Source organism: Podarcis vaucheri, assembly GCF_965113315.1.
Source record: "Podarcis vaucheri genome assembly, chromosome: 10".
Classification (NCBI taxonomy): Eukaryota; Metazoa; Chordata; class Lepidosauria; order Squamata; family Lacertidae; genus Podarcis; species Podarcis vaucheri.
Window position 1 is genome coordinate 53,271,592 of NC_138748.1, and position 19,819 is coordinate 53,291,410.

At 43.8% G+C, this 19,819-nt stretch overlaps 1 protein-coding gene across 7 annotated transcripts in view; it reads left to right on the plus strand.

Annotated features, from left to right (window-relative positions):
* DGKI (diacylglycerol kinase iota) overlaps window positions 1-19,819 on the plus strand; it is a 248,151-nt gene that overhangs the window by 98,486 nt on the left and 129,846 nt on the right. For all 7 annotated transcript variants that reach the window (XM_082240439.1, XM_082240443.1, XM_082240440.1 and 4 more), the window contains exons 2-5: window positions 8,439-8,547; window positions 14,151-14,246; window positions 15,228-15,302; window positions 19,691-19,747. In XM_082240439.1, coding sequence (XP_082096565.1) covers window positions 8,439-8,547; window positions 14,151-14,246; window positions 15,228-15,302; window positions 19,691-19,747 — 337 coding nt within the window. The remainder of the gene's footprint in view (window positions 1-8,438; window positions 8,548-14,150; window positions 14,247-15,227; window positions 15,303-19,690; window positions 19,748-19,819) is intronic.

The following is a 19,819-nucleotide window of genomic DNA, read 5'->3' on the forward strand; positions in this document are numbered from 1 at the left end:
CCTACTCATTGGCTAGTTTTTCTTTTATTGGTTTCTCAGTTGTATGAATGTAGAATGTCAGATCTCTCTCACACTGTAATCCTATGCAAAGACAAAGGTGAACAGATGACGGTGGAATTTGCTGAGTCTGCTTTTCACAGCAGACCAATATGATGCATCTCCATTTGCAACTTCCAGCAGCTGCTTTAAGAGGTGTATTACCTCTGACACTGGGGGTAGAACATGACAAGTATTCAATTAAACTTTACTCAGAGCAGATCCACTAAAACAATAGAATCCTGAGGGTCATCTAGCTCAACCCCCTGCAATGCAGGAGTCTCAACTAAAGAATCCATGACAGCTCCCAGTTGCTCTGTCCGAGCTTCTGCCCACCCAGCAGTTTGAAAGCAACAACTCATCCATCATGGAGGTGATATTGGCCCAGTTCAGATGAAATTATCTTTGTACAACAGATCACATCCCCCCCCAACTAAAAATGAGTACAGTGTCTGTGTGCTCTCTCTTTTTTTCTTCTCTTCTCTTGCACCTTAATTCAGTGCTTCTGGGGTTTCTTAAACCAGAAAGATGTAGTGGGTTCAAATGTAAGTAGAGTGCAAGGTAGGACTGCAAACCATGGTTTGATCGTGGGTTGTAAGTAGAGCTTAAACCATTGTATCTTGATCCAGATGGAAGCAAAACTGGTATTCACCATGTTGTCCTCTCTCCTTCCTCAAGTTCAACTGCTTCATGTGCTGAAGTCCTCAGGGACCACATCTGACCTCCAGAGCAGCCACCAGTATATTTATATCCTGGCTTTCTCGAGGCTTTTTTTTTTTTTTGGTTCACATTCACTATTAATAACTGTATAAAAATAGAAGTCTATAAATTAGTCAACAACAGAAGTCATGTAAGGAAAAAAGGCTTCTAAAGTTCAGGTCTGAGGATTCTTCATGAAAGTATCCCATAAAATTGGTGATCCAAAGTCCTTCTCTTTGTTTCTCCTTCCCCATCCCAGATGACACCTCTCGTGGCACAGGATCATAGAGCAAGCTTCCCCTGTGGTTCCTTTAAAAAGGATCTATGAGTGATCTCCCATAAGGAGAAGAACTCCCTCAAGTAGGCTAGATCCAGGCCATTCATCATTAGAACAGAGGTCGAGACACAAGAGGAAGCAACATATCAGGAACATGCTGTTGTAAGCTAGGGCAGGGGTAGCGAACATGGTGCAGATTATGTTGGACATCAAATATTAGCCCCATCTAACATGGCCAATGTTCAGGGCTGATGGGAATTGTAGTCTGATGATATAGCATTGGCTACCCTTAGGCTAGGGCAAGCAGAGTGCTTTTGGACATTTGGCAATTACCAGATTACTCCCAATCCAGAAGTTATTCTGAGATACACACACACACACGCTCTGAAACGGGGGACTTGGGGGTAGCAGAATTTTCACCCTCCAATGTTTCCTTCAAGAAGATGTCAGCATGAGGGTAACACTGGCAAATTCAACCTAATAATAATAATAATAATAATAATAATAATAATAATAATAATTTATTTATATCCCACCCTCCCCAGCCAAAGCTGGGTTCAGAGCGGCTAACAATAGTAAAAATAGCAGAGTTTACATAAAGCCACAGTCAATTAATTGAAGTAAATTCTAAAATCAGTTCAGAATCAAATTTCTTACTTCTTTTACTTCTTACTTCTTACTCCTGCAGTGCTGCTGAGCCCGTCCCCAATTCTGTAGCCTGAAAAGCAATGGATTTGAAGGAGCCTTTTTGTTTTGTTATGTTGAGGCTGTCATGCAACCCATATCTCAGCCGGAAGTCTTAAAGTACAAATTGATTTAGAAATGTTTCCATAACAGTCCAGCATTGTTTACCTCCTGATTCAGAACCATAAATCCTTACCTGGCAGATTTACGTAAGTTGTTTCTGGAGAAACATAGCCAAGCGTGCTCTTGGAAAGTACATCATCACTAGATCACCTTTCAAGAGGTCTCAGCCAGTGTTGAGGTATTGTTACAAGAAGTTCACCCACTTCTAATCCTGACCTGAAATTGTATCTGAGGTGTGACATAGGACCACCTGTAGCCATTCGTCAGACATGTTTACCTTAGCTGGCCATGGTTCATTGATAGCTTATTGTTGGAGGCTGGGTAGACATTTGGATGCCCGTGAAATCCAGTTCAGGATTTGATTTTGGATGAGCTGTGGCAAATAATGCAGCCACAGTAATTCGTTTAACAATGATTCTGGGAATGATATTGGCTGCAGAATTTACCTTGCTAATTATTCACTTTTATTATTTATCATTTTCCTTCTGTTACTCAGTCCCCTAGGGCTGCTAATTAATAGAATTGAATGCAACTCACTTTAGAACAGGGAGTGGGGAACCTGTCTAGATACTATAGTACTTCCATCAGTCACAGCCAACAAGGCCAACAGCCAGGAATGATGGGGGTTGGAATTGAGTAATTGATTTTTTCTTAAAGGCTTACTGCAATCAATATATAGTAATGGTTTCACCCAATTAAGGGTGATTTTTAGTCATCTAATTAAATTAGTTTTAGTTGTTTGATTAACTCTGCATCTACTTTTAAAGAACTAAAACAATAGTTCTGAATATTTTTAGATGACATATGTACATGGGGAATGCCTCTTCTAAGATAGTGCAGGCACCTGCAATTTCTGTAAGTATGTAAGTTGCTTCATTAATCAGGCATGACCTGTTAGTCAGTTTAAAAGTTTTGTAGTCAATTACTCTAAAATTGATCAAGGGTTACAGCCCTAATATAGTCATTATTGTCACAGAGGGAGGAAAGGCACATTCAAACTCTCCCTAATGGCAACAGGTGGAGGGTTTCCATCCTGGTATGCTATTTAACTATGGTTTGTACAAACCATAGTTTCCTGTATTTGGATGAAAAGGGAAAAATACTTGCGCCAAACCATAACCAGAAATTTTACATTTGCTTCCATCATGAGAGGAAGAGGAGAAGGGAGAGCAAGTAGCAAGCCCACCCATGAATTGATCCATAGGATTCTCATAATGGCCAGCTATAGTTTATTGTTTCATCCAAAGTAGGCTGGTGTGCTTTGTTGTTGTTTAGTCGTTTAGTCGTGTCCGACTCTTCGTGACCCCATGGACCAGAGCACGCCAGGCAATCTTGTCTTCCACTGCCTCCCACAGTTTGGTCAAACTCATGCTTCACGAACACTATCCAACCATCTCATCCTCTGTCGTCCCCTTCACCTTGTGCCCTCCATCTTTCCCAACATCAGGATCTTTTCCAGGGTGTCTTCTCTTCTCATGAGGTGGCCAAAGTATTGGAGCCTCAGCTTCACGATCTGTCCTTCCAGTGAGCACTCAGGGCTGATTTCCTTCAGAATGGATAGGTTTGATCTTCTTGTACAGTGGTGCCTCGCAAGACGAAAAGAATCCGTTCCGCGATTCTCGTCGTCTAGCGATTTTTTCGTCTTGCGAAGCAAGCCCATTGATTAGCGCTACAGCGGTCTAGCGGCTTTCCGTGATCAGCTGTTAAGCGGGTTTTTCAGCGGAACAGCTGATAGGCGGCTTAGGAAAAGGGGGGGAGCGAAAAAAACCCGCGGGGACGCGCAAGATTTTTTCGTCTTGCGAAGCAACCCCATAGGGCAATTCGTTTTGCGAAGCGCCTCCAAAACGGAAAACCCTTTCGTCTAGCGGGTTTTCCGTCTTGCGAGGCGTTCGTCTTGCGGGGCACCACTGTAGTTCATAGGACTCTCAAGAGTCTCCTCCAGCACCATAATTCAAAAGCATCAATTCTTCGGTGATCAGCCTTCTTTATGGTCCAGCTCTCACTTCCATACATCACTACTGGGAAAACCATAGCTTTAACTATACGGCCCTTTGTTGGCAAGGTGATGTCTCTACTGGGCTGGTGCTCTAGAACATTGCTAATAAAGCAGACATTTCTCCAACATACTGTAGTACAGAAAGCCAGCTGGATGATAATGAGGTGGCAAAGAAATATATTTGGAAATGTGTTATTTAACGAGTGCCTCTTTCTCTCTCAATCTGGCTTTTCGTGCATGCCCTGGAACTCCTGACCTTTAGTGCTACCTAGTTTGAGAGATTTATACAATTTCACAGAATTGTCGGATTGGAAGAGATCCCAAGGACCACCTAGTCCAAGACCCTGCAAAGCAGGAATCACAGCTAAAGAAGACTTGACAGATGGCCATTTGTAAATAGCTATTGTATTACTGGAATGCTATTGTGAAAGAAAACCTGTTTGTTTTTCTTTGGGGGGCGGGGAGGCACTGTTAGAATGCTTAGGCCTTATGACATACAGTTGGAATGGGGTTCTGTTTGTCAATCACAAGTTCTGCTGCATTGCTTTCTGTTGCCAAGACCGAAGTACTGCTTATTAGCCTTTTCGTTTGCTTGTTTGTCAGAGTGGCAGCTAACGTTTTAATCTAGACCAAGGGTAGCCAACGTGATGCTCTCCAGAAAGAATGCTGTTGTTTTTTTTAAATTATAATTTTTATTAGTTTTCAATTACAATAATCCAGTAATAGCCACATTATATCAATGTCAAATTATAATACAATTCCTAATACCAACCATTCAAATACCAAATTATATAAACTCCAGAAATAATGGTGGACTACAATTCCCACCTCAGACCCTATTTTTCAGGGACATCCCTGATTTAGAGAAGCCATCCTGGTTTCTGATTTGATCCTGGAATGTCCCACTTTTCCTTAAGGGCAAGGTAAGGGGACCCCCAGCCATTAGGTCCAGTCGTTGCCGACTCTGGGGTTGCGGTGCTCATCTCGCTTTACAGGCTGAGGGAGCCGGTGTACAGCTTCCGGGTCATGTGGCCAGCATGACTAAGCCGCTTCTGGCAAACCAGAGCAGTGCACAGAAACGCCGTTTAGCTTCCCGCCGGAGCAGTACCTGTTTATCTACTTGCACTTTGATGTGCTTTTAAACTGTTAGGTTGGCAGGAGCAGAGACCGAGCAACGGGAGCTCACCCCATCGCGGGGATTCAAACCACTGACCTTCTGATTGGCAAGCCCTAGGCTCTGTGATGTAACCCACAGCGCCACCCATGTCTCCACTTTTCCTTATGATGTCCTTATTTTCATTGGAGAAATGTTGGATGGTATGGAGTTATCCGACTTCTGAGCTGTCTGAAAGCAATCCTGTATAGGGAAGGCCCCCCCCTTTAATGTTTAATGTTTTATTATGTTTTTATATATGTTGGAAGCTGCCCTGTGTGGCTGGGGCAACCCAATAAGATGTGTGGGGTGTAAATAGTAACATTATCATTATGGAATGGGACGTCACTGTTTTCATGGGAGAAATATTGGAGGGTATGCCATTGGTCCTAGCCAGCATGAGCAATGGTCAGGCATGAGGGGACTTGTAGTCCAGCAAACCTGTCTTGAGGGCACTGTGTTCGTCACCCCTGTTTTAAAGAAATGGAACTGAGAGGGAGTCAAATGTCCCCATTAAGAGGCATTAGGTATGTTTGACCTTGGTTGTTCAAAACAAGAAAGCAAAGAAGAGAAGGATTGGGCTTTTGCACAGCAAGTGGATGAAATCTGCTTCCATTGGCACCATGAAAGAAAAGGGAGAGTTTATTTATTTGTAGATATATTTATATACAGGCAGCAACCATTTTGTAAGGGGGTTTTGTTCCGGGCCCCTACACGCATTGACAGGGCATGCATAAGCCCACCCCATCCCACCCTATTCAGCTCCCGCCCCACCCCTTTCTGCCCCCATTCCCACTCTTCCAGGTCCCAAAGGACCTGGGCATCAGTGGTCAAGCGTCGATTGGACATGCCTAAAATGGCTACCACCTGTATCACCTTTCATGCCCCATAAGTTAGGTAGAAGGTGCAGGGTGCGGCAAGACCTTTTAAAGCAGGGTTGGGAAACCTTAGATTTGGGAGTCAAATGTAGCCTCCCAGGCCTTGCCACCTGGCCCACAGGTCTCAGCCTAGGACACACTCCTGTCACACCACACCCCTCACTGACCTGATTCTGCACACTCCTTTTTACCTGGCTGGAGAGTGTCCTTTAACTGTCTTGCTTGCCTGGAAGGAGAGTGCTGTGTGGACTCTGAAAGGCTGCTCATGAGGCAAAGTAATCTTTGGACTGAAAAATGTTCCCAGACCTTGTTTTAAAATATTTGCCATGGTGGTAGTGGGGGTGCCTTTTAGACTCCGCTTCAGGCAGCAAATTGTCCTGGGCCAGCGCTGAGGAGAGAAATATGTTGGGTGGGTATCCTCTCCCCCTGCTTGTTTAAAATGGTCCAATGAACACAGGAAGAATCAGTTTGGATAAGTGCAAAAATTAACGGTAACTTTTAATTAACTGTAAATTAACTGTTGATATAACTGTTTGCTGGTCCTTTCTGGTTGTGCGCATAGTGTTCTGCGCATGGAAAACCCCTTCCATGCATGGGGCACATGAAGGGTCAGGGAATTTCTGCTCACAGAAGCTGCTGCTATTACTTCTGCCTTCTCTGTACACTCCTCATGTGTTAGTGGCACATTTCAGGGCCAATTCATAATGTATAAATTGGCTCTGTCTGCCCTCTCTTGGTGAGTGCAATCTCAGAGCTTGTGTCTTGATTTCCCAGTTACTTGCAACCCAAAAGATAATTCAAAACCATCCATTGTAATGGGAAGGCAACGTTGTTATTAGACAGTGAAGGACCAGTCTTGCGCAGCTGGACTTAAAGAATTGTTTCAACAGTGGAGAGAAGGGCATTTTGTACTGTGCGCAAGGCCTAAGGAGATAGCTCCATCAGCGCAAGGCTTTCTGCTTTCCTGATGGAACAAGGTCTCTCCTCCCCTGTTCTGAAGGATCTCCTGACTGAGCCCATTTGGGGGTGCAGGTTGAGGATGGTGGGGTGGGGTGGGATGAGGGAAGCCTGGTTGCACTAGGAGAAGTCCTTGCATGGGCTTCCACTAGCAGTACAAGACTATCAACTACATATTCTAGATCAGAATCGCCAACATCTTGCCTTCCAGATGTTGTTGGACTACAGCTCCCATCATCCCGGACCATTGGCTGTGTTGGCTGGGGCTTGGAAAGGAGTTGGAGTCCAATAGCATCATCAGAGTTTCATGTTGGCAACGCCTGAGTTAGAAGTACAGAAAGAGAAGAAGAAACAGGCGACAGGCATTTGCATCATTGCAATACATAAATAGAACAGGATGGGTGCAGGGATACAGAGAGCCTTGGCATGAGTAATGTGAACATGCTGAATGTCCACAAGAGAGGTTAGAGGTCGAGGCTGCAGTTACTGGCCTTGGGATTGTTTGGCTTTCCATCCTAGCTATGTTGGAAGTGCCTTTGGGTGACGCTCCACCCAACGGCATTTGTAGCATTTTCAGGAAGTCACATTTATCTCTTTTAAGCCAAGAGAAGTAGAAAATGTTTCAGGTTCATATTGTGGGTGAGCCAGAACATCAGCCTAGCTAAAGCCTATTGCAGAAAATAGAGAAGATGTGTCTCTGTGTATCTTTATATTTAAATACACACATTGTGTTATAAGTGTTCATTGTATATTGCTATATTGTTTGTTCATAGTTATTGTAACTATTTTTAGTTTCTTGCTCTTGGCTGAAATGTTTTTCTTTTAATTGAATGTTTTACTTTACTGAATGGTAGTTATGAAATGAATCATTATTCCATTTCCCTGAAACACTGCTATTGTGTCTGTAGAGGATGTGCACTGGCATTGGACATATCAAAGATCCCAGAGGAAATCAGGCCAATTTGGATTGATCTGGGATTTTCCCAGAGTGGATGGAAGCAGGTCCAGATCACAGATCCATTAGTACACCAGCAGCTCTCCACCCCCCCCCCAACCACCATTCACAGATATTGAATGTATGGAAAGGGTTGAGCAGTGCAATCCTGTGCAGCCTATCCAGAAGGAAGACCCCCCCATCGTTCTACCTGGACACTGAGGTCCAGTGCTGAGGGCCTTCTGGTGGTTCCCTCACTGTGAGAAGCCAAGTTACAGGGAACCAGGCAGAGGGCCTTCTCGGTAGTGGCACCTGCCCTGTGGAACGTCCTCCCATCAGATGTCAAAGAGAACAACAACTACCAGACTTTTAGAAGACACCTGAAGGCAGCCCTGTTTAGGGAAGCTTTTAATGTTTGATGGATTACTGTATTTTAATATTTTGTTGGAAGCTGCCCAGAGTGGCTGGGGAAGTCCAGCCAGATGGGCGGGGTATAAATAAAAAATATATTATTATTATTATTATTATTATTATTATTACACAGAATCCATGGAAGAGTCATTACCTACACTGTTTGTGGAACAATGAATTATTCAACTGTACATTCCTTGGTTTCCTATGTATAGATTAATAAGGGTAAAATGAAATAATCTGGAATTATAGCTTCAGTTATATAGCTTCCTTCTTTTTTCTTCTTGCAGGAAAGCAATTTCCAGATCTGGCCTTCAGCATTTGGCTCCTGTTCAAAACCTCAACATTGCCATCACCAACGGCCCAGTGAAGGAGCTCAGAATGGCACTAGAATGGAGTGTAGGTGTTTCTTTTTTGTTCTGGATATTTAGTACTGTTATGTCCTTGGCGCAAATAATAGCTTGGTTGACATTTCTAGTAGACAGAGTTCAAATAACTGTAGGTTGGTGTTTGAATGATTGAAGACTGCCAAGAGCATTGCATGGCAGGAAACCTCTAGAATGTCTTCTTTATGTAGACAGGGTATAATAGCTGAGTTAGTCTCCTTTCTTTCCTGATACCTTTGCATTTGGGAGCCAGGTAGGGGCAGCTTTTGTCCAGTCACAGCTACTTTAAGATCCCAGATACCTAATTTTTTTTCTATTGGCAATCACTTCTCCATCAAGGAAGACCCTCACAAAAGACTTAAAACGAACCAACATTAATCTTCTGTGGGCAAAGGGTATGTCCCTGTAACATTCCCTTTGAATTTTCACACATTACATATTGCACAGGTGTCTCATTTTAAGCAGGACACCTTGGACTGACAAACGCACAGGACCAAAAGATGGGCTGCCCTGTGGGCATCCTGCCCTGTGGTGCGAGTCAGTTGGCTCACACCAGGGTGCAGGGCCAAAAAACAGAAGCAGACCTAGATTGCTCCCACACGTTGCCACTCTTCTTCCTCGTTCCGTCACAACACCTCTGGAAGCTGGCTTCTGGAATTACACTGGTGTCGGTGTCGGTTGGGCTGGCTGCACTGGCTTCAACTGAGGATGTGCCAGCCTCCCCCAAGGCTGCAGTGGCTTCTCCTGAGGCCATGATAGTGTTGGCCAAGGCGGCAGTGGCAGAGGTGATGGGTTGGTGGGAAATGGCAGCTGGCAAGTGGTCAGGAGGGGGGACGGTGAGGGAGGGAGTAGACAGATGGCAGTGAGTGGGTGCTTGAGGGATGGGGTGAGTGGGTGGGCAGTAGCGGAGGTGGGCGCGAGTGAGCAGGTGAACGACAGGAGTGGTGAGATGGTGTAGGGTGTGCACGCCAATTTGCTCTCCCAAAACATTGGAGCAGTGGCGTAGCGTGGGTTGTCAGCACCCGGGGCAAGGCAAGTAATTTGCGCCCCCTAACCCGTGGATTTGCGCCCCCTAACCCTAACCCCCAGATGTTGCGCCCGGTGCAGCCCGCCCCCCCTGCACCCCCCATGCTACGCCACTGCATTGGAGGGCATTTGACCGGCTGAAAGTTAGGTCATTCTTTTACTCTGTTCAGATCAAAGCAGGAAAGACATGAAAAAGTAGTACTTCATAATAAATTACAGGACAGATACAGGATATGGATTGGGTCTAACATAGTGTGTACAGTCATACCTCGGGTTACAGACACTTCAGGTTGCATTTTTTTCAGGCTACGGACTGCTGAAACCCGGAAGTACCGGAACGGGTTACTTCCGGGTTTCAGCAGTCGCGCATGCTAAATGCTGGGCTACTTCCGGGTTTCAGCTAAATCGCGCTTTGCCCATACGCAGAAGCGCTGAACCGCAACCCGTGTGTCCGCAGACGTGCCACTGTGGCTTGTGGACACTGAAGATTGTGAACGTGCATCCCACATGGATCACGTTCGCAACCCGAGCATCCACTGTACACCGTTTTCCAAACCAGCAGTGAGAGTGAACTGAATACAGAATAAATGGGAGTGCACACATTGCGTTTGTCTAATTGTGTAGATCTGCTTTCCTAAACGTCAGTAATTGCTGTGACCTCATTCATTAACTAAAATGAGAGCGAGAGCATCCATGTGATGTAATTGTTACAGTGTGTTGAACTAAGACCTGGAATACCAGTGTTTAAATCTTCACTCCACCATGAAGCTCCCTGGGTACCCGTGGGCCCATTGCCATCTCTCAACCTGACCTACCTCACAGCATTGCTCTTAGCATAAAATGGGGAATGGGGAGGTGTTCCAGACTGAACTTCTGGGAGGGAAGGTGAGATAACTATAAATTTTAAAAGTCTGGAACAGTCTGGCTTATCCCAAAATGAATGAAGAGAACCCTGCTCGCAGGCTCAGCTTCATGATCTTGGGTTCTACAAGGACTAGAGGCTGTTTTTAAAGAAGAAAGCTATATATCTGGGGAATATAGCTTATTCAGATAGGGGGCAACTGTAACATCCCTCCTGGATGTCAATTGGTGGAAGTAGTAAAGATAAACTTGCCTCTCTCTGCTGTCTTTCTTTGCCATTCAGGTGAATATTACAATGGATATTCTGACTGAGAGGTCACTCTTGGCTGATCACAGGGATCATGACAGGACATAAGGAAATATGGCAGTTTCTAAGTTTAAGCATTGATAGGTCTGTTGGCTGAAAAAAATAGCACAATTTAAATTGTACCTTCAGTGGCCTAGGAAGCTATATTTGACTGCGGAGGGCCAACATAATAGGCTCTTGACGAAGCACCCTTTTACGTTTCCCCTCTTGGGAAAGGTGGTGTAATTTACAAGGGCAATTGAGAATCCAGTGCTCTCACCTTTTCAAGGACGTCTGCATGAAGAGAAACGAGATGTCTTCCCAACTGGATTGTAGAAATAGGCCATTCTTACCTTTAGAAAAAAATCTAGCTAGGGATGTAATGAAGAAACGATGTGCACTAGAATAAGGAAAGGCAGATAGACTTTCAAAGTAAATATTGTTTTAAATCTTCTCTTTAAAATATAGATTTGATGGCCTGGTTGCTATACGTTTTTCTGACCAACCCCCCCCTATATATAGTTTAAATAATGTTGTTTTGGAAAAAGCTACTTCACAGAGCAAGTAAAAGGATTTGCTGAAATGGAGTAAGAATTTGTCTTTTTCCTCACTAGTCTGCCCCATTTCTTTAATGAGCTACTTTTATAGTAAGATAAATTCCTCTTTCAGCACACTGAAACTATCAGTATATTGAAAATGGTTTAGAAAGACACAAAGCTGCACAGTTAATTGAAAGTAATCTGCTGTTGGACACCATCTGGTTGGAAAGCAACAATATTGCTCGTGACTTTTTTTTTTTGCAGTGCAGAAGCCAAACTATTAGGCGTGATCAATGCATTTTGTATCATGTTGCAGTTCTGGATTCTCTTTGCTTAAAGCAGAACATCATAATTTTTTTGTTTGAAATTAAGCTGGTATTATGGCAGGAAGGAAGCTGGAATCCCCTTTAAGCTGCATTATTATTATTATTCTGGGTTATGATTGTTTGAAAATAAATATCCTCAGCTTAATATTAGTTAGTTATAGATCACTTCTCCCCCAATCTTGGAACCTACCTGGGAACATGTAATTCCAAGGTGGTCACCCATCCTGCCATTGACCCAGGTGGCTTTGTGGTGGCTTCATGTGCCTTCAATCCATACCCTGGGACCAAGGTTCCAAAGAAAGCTCAGGTGACCATGGGATGTTCTTCAGAGACACAGTGTAGGCACCTTCTCCCTCACCAGCCAAAAAGAATCCAGAAGCCACCATGTATAGATCATCCTTCTCTAGCCTGATGCCCTCCAGATGTTTGGGACTAAAGATCCAAATGTTCTAGCAAGGATGGTCCAAAATGTCTGGAGGCCACCAAGGTGGGGAAGGCCAGTCTATAGATGCACACAAAAATATTGAAGCACAGACTTGCTGGAGGCGCCACCTGTCAGATGTGAAGAACGAAAGCCTTAACTGCTTCTGACCATTAGCAATTCTCATAGCACATTTCAAAAAAGTACCATGTAATGCCTTTGGCAAATAATGTCTACCCATGAATTCAACCCTACATTCAGATTTTATACATGGTTTTGGCATTTCATGCTTTCTGATCTGCCTTTTGGGTCTGCAAAGATGGGAAAGCTTGAACGAAAATGTGTCTTTTCTCTTGAGTTTTATTATAAATAGTGGGTTTTGTGGTCCTAGGTAAAGGTAAAGGTACCCCTGCCCGAACGGGCCAGTCTTGACAGACTCTAGGGTTGTGCGCTCATCTCACTCTAGAGGCCGGGAGCCAGCGCTGTCCACAGACACTTCCGGATCACGTGGCCAGCGTGACGAAGCTGCTCCGGCGAACCAGCACCAGAGCAGCACACGGAAATGCCGTTTACCTTCCCGCTAGTGAGCGGTCCCTATTTATCTACTTGCACCTGGGGGTGCTTTCGAACTGCTAGGTTGGCAGGCGCTGGGACCGAGCGACGGGAGGGATTCGAACTGCCGACCTTTCAATCGGCAAGTCCTAGGCGCTGAGGCTTTTACCCACAGCACCACCCGCGTCCCATTTTGCGGTCCTAAAAGCAAGTAATGGATAGTTATCAGATAAAAACTAGTAGACATATTTGATACATTCCTTATGACTAGCACAATTGGTTGGTGTCTTCCTTCTGTTTGAGCAGGACAGGCAATGATGCTCTCTGGGCCTTATGGGATGCAGAGTGGGACAAACAGAAAGTGAGCCCATGAATGCTGGAATGATTGATGTGTATATATATATATATATATTTATAACTAGTGCTGTGCTAAAAAATCTCCTCCTCCTCCTCCTCCTCCTCCTCCTCTTCTTCTTCTTCTTCTTCTTCTTCTTCTTCTTCTACTACTACTACTACCATTTTCCATCAGTTGAAAGCAATTGCATTCAAACCTAATCAAAATGAATCAAATGTTGGGTGAAATTCTCATGGATGGGTGCAGGATTTTTGTCACAATTACCTTACTTACCTTTGATATGCTCAAGGGGTGTTTGTGAACCTTCCTTCCTTCATTCAGCACACCATCTCACCCAAAGGCTCTGCAGCCTTCACAGGTGTCTATGCTTCAATTAAAGCCTGGAGGTAGACATCACGATGCATCATGGCTGCAAAGTGCAGAAGAAATATTTACTGGAAAGAAAAAAAGCACATGTTGCCCCTGGCCACCTGGCAACAAGAATTAAACTTAACCTCATGCAGAGGACAATCCTAAAGATACTCTGTGGTGCCCTGAGAATGAAGTGGGAAAATGAAATTCTGTTTAGCGGGGGGTGGGGGGTGGGGAACCATTGAGAAATTGAAATATGCAATATGAATGTGTCAAAGGATGTTGGGCAGAGGGAACTATCTGTTGATAGTTCTAAAGTTATGCTTCATAAAGAGAAGTGGGGAATATGTTAAATAAAAGAACACTGGGCTTTTTCTACACTGGTAAAGTCCAGACATGAACCTTGTGTATGGAACTTAGTTTTCACCCTTGTGGATGGAATATGGCTTTCAATGTGCCTCGAATGTTTTATATTTTTGTAAAAAAAAAAAGTGTGCTTTTTGGTTGTCACTGCAGCTTTTTTGCATTTTGAAAAGCAGATTGAAAAATGTAATAAATGATCAAGCAAATATCAAAAAATCCCCAAACTGCACCAGACTTACAGCTGATCTTGATAAAGTAAGGGAGACTCCTGTATTTTAATATGCTTTTCAATGTTATCCAGAAGTAAGAACCATTGAGTCCAAGAGGGCTTTCTTCCAGGTAAGCACGCATAGGTTTGCTTTGTAAAACCCTGTATCAGGAGAATCTGGTCTATAATTTGAAGGCAGCTCCTTAAATGTTTACCTTGGGTCTTCTTGCTATTAAACATTACTGATAATGACTATACAGAAGGTTGGTTTTCCCCATCCCCCTGAGTAGCTAACTGAATGAATGAAAAAACATTTTCATTTTCTCAGGAAAATGCAGTGAATGGCGAACATCTCTGGCTAGAGACAAACGTTTCTGGGGACCTGTGCTACCTGGGGGAGGAGAGCTGCCAGGTCAAGTTCTCTGTAAGTGTTCCTTTTTCTCCCATAATTTCTACCCCAGTGTTCATATGGCCCTAGCTGTGTGAACAGACTTAGGGATGGATGGGTACATCCATTCAAATATTCAGTGAATGTGTATAGTTGGGGGACAGGGCAAAGCCTGCTGTATTGACGCTGCTCCCTTCTGTATGTGTTTACTGAATGCACAGAGGGATAACGGCATAATTGTTTTATGTATGATCTGCATGATCCCTGCGCATACAGTAGGAAACTGTTTGTATAACACCACCTCCTTCAACATGATGCTTTGGATTACAAGCCTGGGAAGCAGCACCCAGCTGTGCGGGAATCACTCTTGCTGGCTGAAAGGGGCTGCTTTGACAAGGCATCCTCTCCAAGGAACATGCTGGTGAATCAGCAGCCAGTAAGACGGAACCCCAGAGATGCCAGCTGATGGGCAGGTGGGTGTGGTTTTGCGAGTGGGGATGCCAGTACAGTGCAAACACACCAGCAGGAATGCCAGATTGGCTCTGCTGGTGTATTTGCACTGCACTGACCTCCCCACCACTTTGCCTCTTCCCTTCTCACTCCTATTAAGCAACAGAGACCAACCTGTTGGAAAGCTAGTGTAGCTGCTCCATCCCGTTTCCCAAGCTACTCCTGCCTGTATACTCTCTTTGAGTAAGCTGCTTTCTAACCACCAATTGAAACCTTTTACTATTCGTTCCAAACATCTTGGCAATTCAGTGTTTACGAGTGCTTTTATTTATAACCCACATGTTTCTTTCCTAACTACTGAGCTAGTCACCTTTGGAAGCGAATAGAAGTTTTATTATTTTGACAACAAAGCACATTGTCCAATTGCATACTGTCAACCAGGAGCAGAAAATCTTGAATGTATGACAAGAATAAATATGGGAGGGAGCGTGGAAGAGCAAGAAAAATGTTCACACCATATTATCTTCTCCTATATTGATGAGCATATGGGTACTATATATATTTCAGAAATCAGCTCTTCGAAGAAAATGTGCTGCTTGTAAGATTGTCGTCCACAATGCATGCATGGAGCAGTTAGATAAGGTAAGATGGTGCCACCTGCTGGGATATTTGTGCCAGGGAACAAGCTTAGGCAAAGGTCCCTGTTATTTACTTGCATAATATTACTATATATGACATTTCGACCTGTAAGGCTAATGCCAGGTCTTTTCACCATAGCAATAATTCTCCATCCATCATAAACTACCCCTACTCCTGCAAAAAGAAAAGAAAAGAAAATGTGAAGAATCTTTTAGTTGTGATGAATTCTAGAAGAGCAGCCATACTGGTTTGCAGAGGAAAGCAATGTCTCCAGGAACCTGCAGCATTTGTTACCTGAAAGTTTTTGTTGTTCAGAAATGCACTGAATGCAATGTGATGAATTAGGCTCCTGCTTATGGAAGCTTGTTCCACAAATTAAATGATTGGCTTTTCTACTGCCCAATCATCTCTGATATTATTTTACGTCTTCAAGTTTTTGTGTTACCCAGAAATCCTTACTGGGTAGACTCGGGATGGACAGATTATGCAAGAGTTAGATTTTCTTTGGGCTGGTTTTTCTTTTTGGTCAGGCGTGCTTCCTTTTCTGAGTCCAGGAGGAAGCGGATTGTATCCATGTAGGAAAGCCATTTCATAAAGAATCCTATGAATCCAAAGGGGTGTATCTGTATTACTTTCTTGCACCAAGAGCAAAGAGACCTCTGGCAATTTAAACACCCATACACAATCAGCATAAAGACCCACCAATATGAAAATATACTTGTAATTTACAACCCCCGCAATAAACATTAATAATACTAGAACTATGGAACAACCGGTTTTAGTTTCAGTGCTATTTTTCATTGTCATATTTGTCCTTTTCAGGAGTACATTACAAGAATATTTTCATTTTTCAAGGTCTGTTTGCTCTTTTTGTTTGATACACAGGGACCCTTATTGTATATTCATTCTGCTGCACCTTAACACATTTACTGTAGCAGAAGCTTTTGTGGTCTGGAGATGACTTTGGCCACATCCACACCATTCATCTAAAACACCAGAGTTCTCTGGGAAAAGGGATTGGTTTGTTAAACTACTCTGTAAATTGTAGCTCTGGGAGTAGGGTAGCCATATTTTGAAGAGCAAAAAAGAGGACACATTTGCCAACTTCTACTTTTAACTATGGATCGCTATGACGACTATCGTTTTAAATACCTCTACTATATGTAGGCTATAGAAGCTGTGACATATTGCTAGTAGCAGTGTTCTTAACTTTCAAAATAATAATAATAATAATAATAATAATAATAATAATAATAATAAATACATATTGCTCACTCACTTGCCACATGAAAGTATTTGGGCTCATGTTCACATCTTTGTGAACGTAAGTGTGCACAGAACAATTAAACTGTTTAACATGTACATATGGACTCTCCTTAAGGGCAGGGGAATGTTAACTCTTGCCCTCCCAGACTTCTTCTCCAAGATCTTGTAGCAAGGTCAGTGTCATTTTAGTTCAGCCACAAGAGAAGGGATTTTGTGACTCTCTGCTGCTAACTACCTTAGCCGGGTGCCTTAGATCTGAGTTTAATGCACTATTTTGTTTTTCTTGGGTTACTGTAAACAAAAAACCAAACCAAAAAACCCAGGCATTTTGCCAAATTAAAAAAATTGCCCAGACAGAAATTTTAATCCTGAAAAAGAGGACATGTCCTGGAAAAAGAGGATACATGCCAACCCTATGTGGGAGAGAAATAAGAGTCTCCAGTCCTGACAACTCCTAGCACCCTTAACAGACTACAACTCCCAGAATTCTTTGGGGGAAGCCATAGCTGTTTAAAATGGTATGGCCCTGCCTTAAATGTATGATGTGAATGTAGCCCTAATCTGATGCATAAATCAAAACTGTCGAATATGGGTGTAACATCAAAATACGCATGACTTCTTTTTTCTGTTACTGTGCAGAGCAGGGGAAGCATTAGAGGGTAGCACAGCAGCAGGTTCTGAAATGAAATGCTGGTTGAATTTTCTTGCTGACCTTTACCAGGAATTATAATCATTTCTTCCTACAAGTTCATTACTGATGACATCTAGCGGAGAGCCACATGCCTCCAGACACAAAAGATTCTGAAATAGCCAGGTTAGTTAGTTTATAAAGGAAAGAAACCCCAAGGTCAATCTGGCATATAAATCTGCCTCAAACTTTATCTTGTGGCAGCGGCTAATCCATTGCCTGGCCCAGTGCCCAGCATCTAGGCTGAATTTTAAACAATATGATTACAATTTAGATAGCTTTCCTATCTTGGCAAGATCTATAGAAGGGTCAAAAGCTTAATGGTAGCATTTGAGGCGGCTTAACGGCTTGGAGTGGGGCGCGCTGGCATGCATTCTCCAGGCCATATGTAGGTCAAGAGTACTTGTATTTTTTGCTTGGTCACAGAATCTCAACTTTCATTTTAAGAAACAAAGAAGCAAGCAAAAGTGACTCTCTAGGCTTCAGGGTTTCAGAAACAGGGTTAGACCCAGACTTCGCTCCCATGGGGTGGGCTGTCACACAGGATGAACAACTGAAGGTGGAGAGACTGTGTCCTTCCAGATGTCATAGAGTCATAGAATTTATAGAGTTGGAAGGGACCTTGAGGATCATCTAGTCCAACCCCTGCAATGTCATTGGACTCCAACTCCCATCAGCCCCAGCCAGCATGACCAATGGTGAAAGCTGATGGGAGCTGTACAACAACTCTGATTTGCAATATCTAGTTCTTGCTTTGGCATCATACAGGATGTACAACATACTCATATCATAATAGAGGCTCCCACCAGAAACTACAATTTTCCTCTATACTATATGCTTCGGAAGAATGTGTATTTCTAATGATTTCCAGCAGTATGCTCAATATGCCACTGTAAGAGACACAAGTACCTCAGAAGCCTGAGTTTTATGTTTGTTGGTTTTCCAGGCATTTTGCTGACATTAGTGTTTGAATTCTGACACTATATATGCACATCTGTCACTGTCAAGAGGGGATGAATGTTGTTCACGAAATGATTTATGAATTGTTAAATGCCTCAGCATTAAAACCTAGCTAGCAAACTAACAATAGCCCTTGTTAGATGCATTTAGTCCTGTTTTATGATGTGCAGATGTGCTGTTTTTATTGTACATAATGCAAAGCATGACATGTTTAAGAGTTTTTTTGGGGGGGAAGCATGAACTGTAATGATGAGCATTTAAAGAGAAGTGGGCAAGAATCAGAGGTAGAGCATCTGCTTTGTATCCAGAAAGTCCCAGGTTCAGTCCCCAGCATCTCCAGGTAGGGCTGGGAAAGACCCCAGCCTGAAATTCCGGAGCAGTGGAGGGTATGAGGTGTTTGGGGAGGAGAAGTACCTCTGGTAGGGAATACGTCATCCTCCTTCTGGGATAGTTTGTTCACCATTGGTCCCTACCCTGCACTCAGCTCTCACCTGTGGCTCCTAGAAGCTGTAAGCATGTGACAGCAGCCAAACCATGGACAATGGCTTCATCTGGTGAGAGTAGCTGACGGGTCTCCAACTGTTGGTGACTTAGGGACTTCCTTTGCATGTGAAGACAGGCTCTGGTAGAGTGGAGAAGACCAATAGTGGGCCCAGTAGCCAGGAAGGTGGCTTCTGTACATGCCGTAGAGGGAAGTGAGGGACCAATGGGGCTGACCAGTGTGGGAAGGTAGCCCATCTTGGAGAAGGAAGGCTCTGATCCTAAACTTCTGCTTCCTTGTGAGATATCTTCGGCAGAAGAAATGGCAAAGGAGTGAACCCCACAGAAATCCAGAGTAGAATCCCTAAGACGATGGGATGGCATCTTGTATGCCTCCTTCCTGCAACTCCTGCAGCCAAGCTGGTGCCAAACGTATTGCTCTGCGCACACACGACTGCACACCCTTGCTAGATTTTTGCAGCTGCTGGGCAGGTGGTCCGATGGATTCCTCCAGCAATCCTGCTGGATTGGCTAAGGCACCTTGTGGCTTGCAAGTAAATGGGGCAGCTGTTTTGTGGTGGCACTGGGCCCCTGCTCCAAGGGCCAGGTCCAGAACAAGCATATCACCTGTACTCCCGCCAGTCAGCTGCCCAGTCCTAGAGATCCATTACCATCCAATGTGGACCAATACTGAGTTTGTACTATACTGAGCCTGGAACTATAGGAACATAGGAAGTGGCCTAGGAAGGCAGACCACCGGTCCACCTAGCTCACTACTGTCTACAATATCTGGAAGAGGTTCTAAAGGGTTTCATGCAGCCCTACTGGAAGATGTCGCTAGGGATCAAAGCTAGGACTTTCTGCATTCAAAGTGGATGCTCTACAACTAAGTTACAGCCCTTTACCACCTCTTTTGGTGCTTGGGAGGGGTGGCCTGTTTCATCATGGGGATAGGCCTGCCATTATTACTCCTGTCTTCTTGCTTCCCACCTGGCAGATTAACTTTCGTTGCAAGCCAACTTTCCGAGAAGGCGGTTCTAGATCTCCCAGAGAGGTGAGTGGTTTGTGAATGTTACCTATGAGTCTCTTTGCAGGATTGTGGCCCATAAGCAACTGCTTCGGGGGG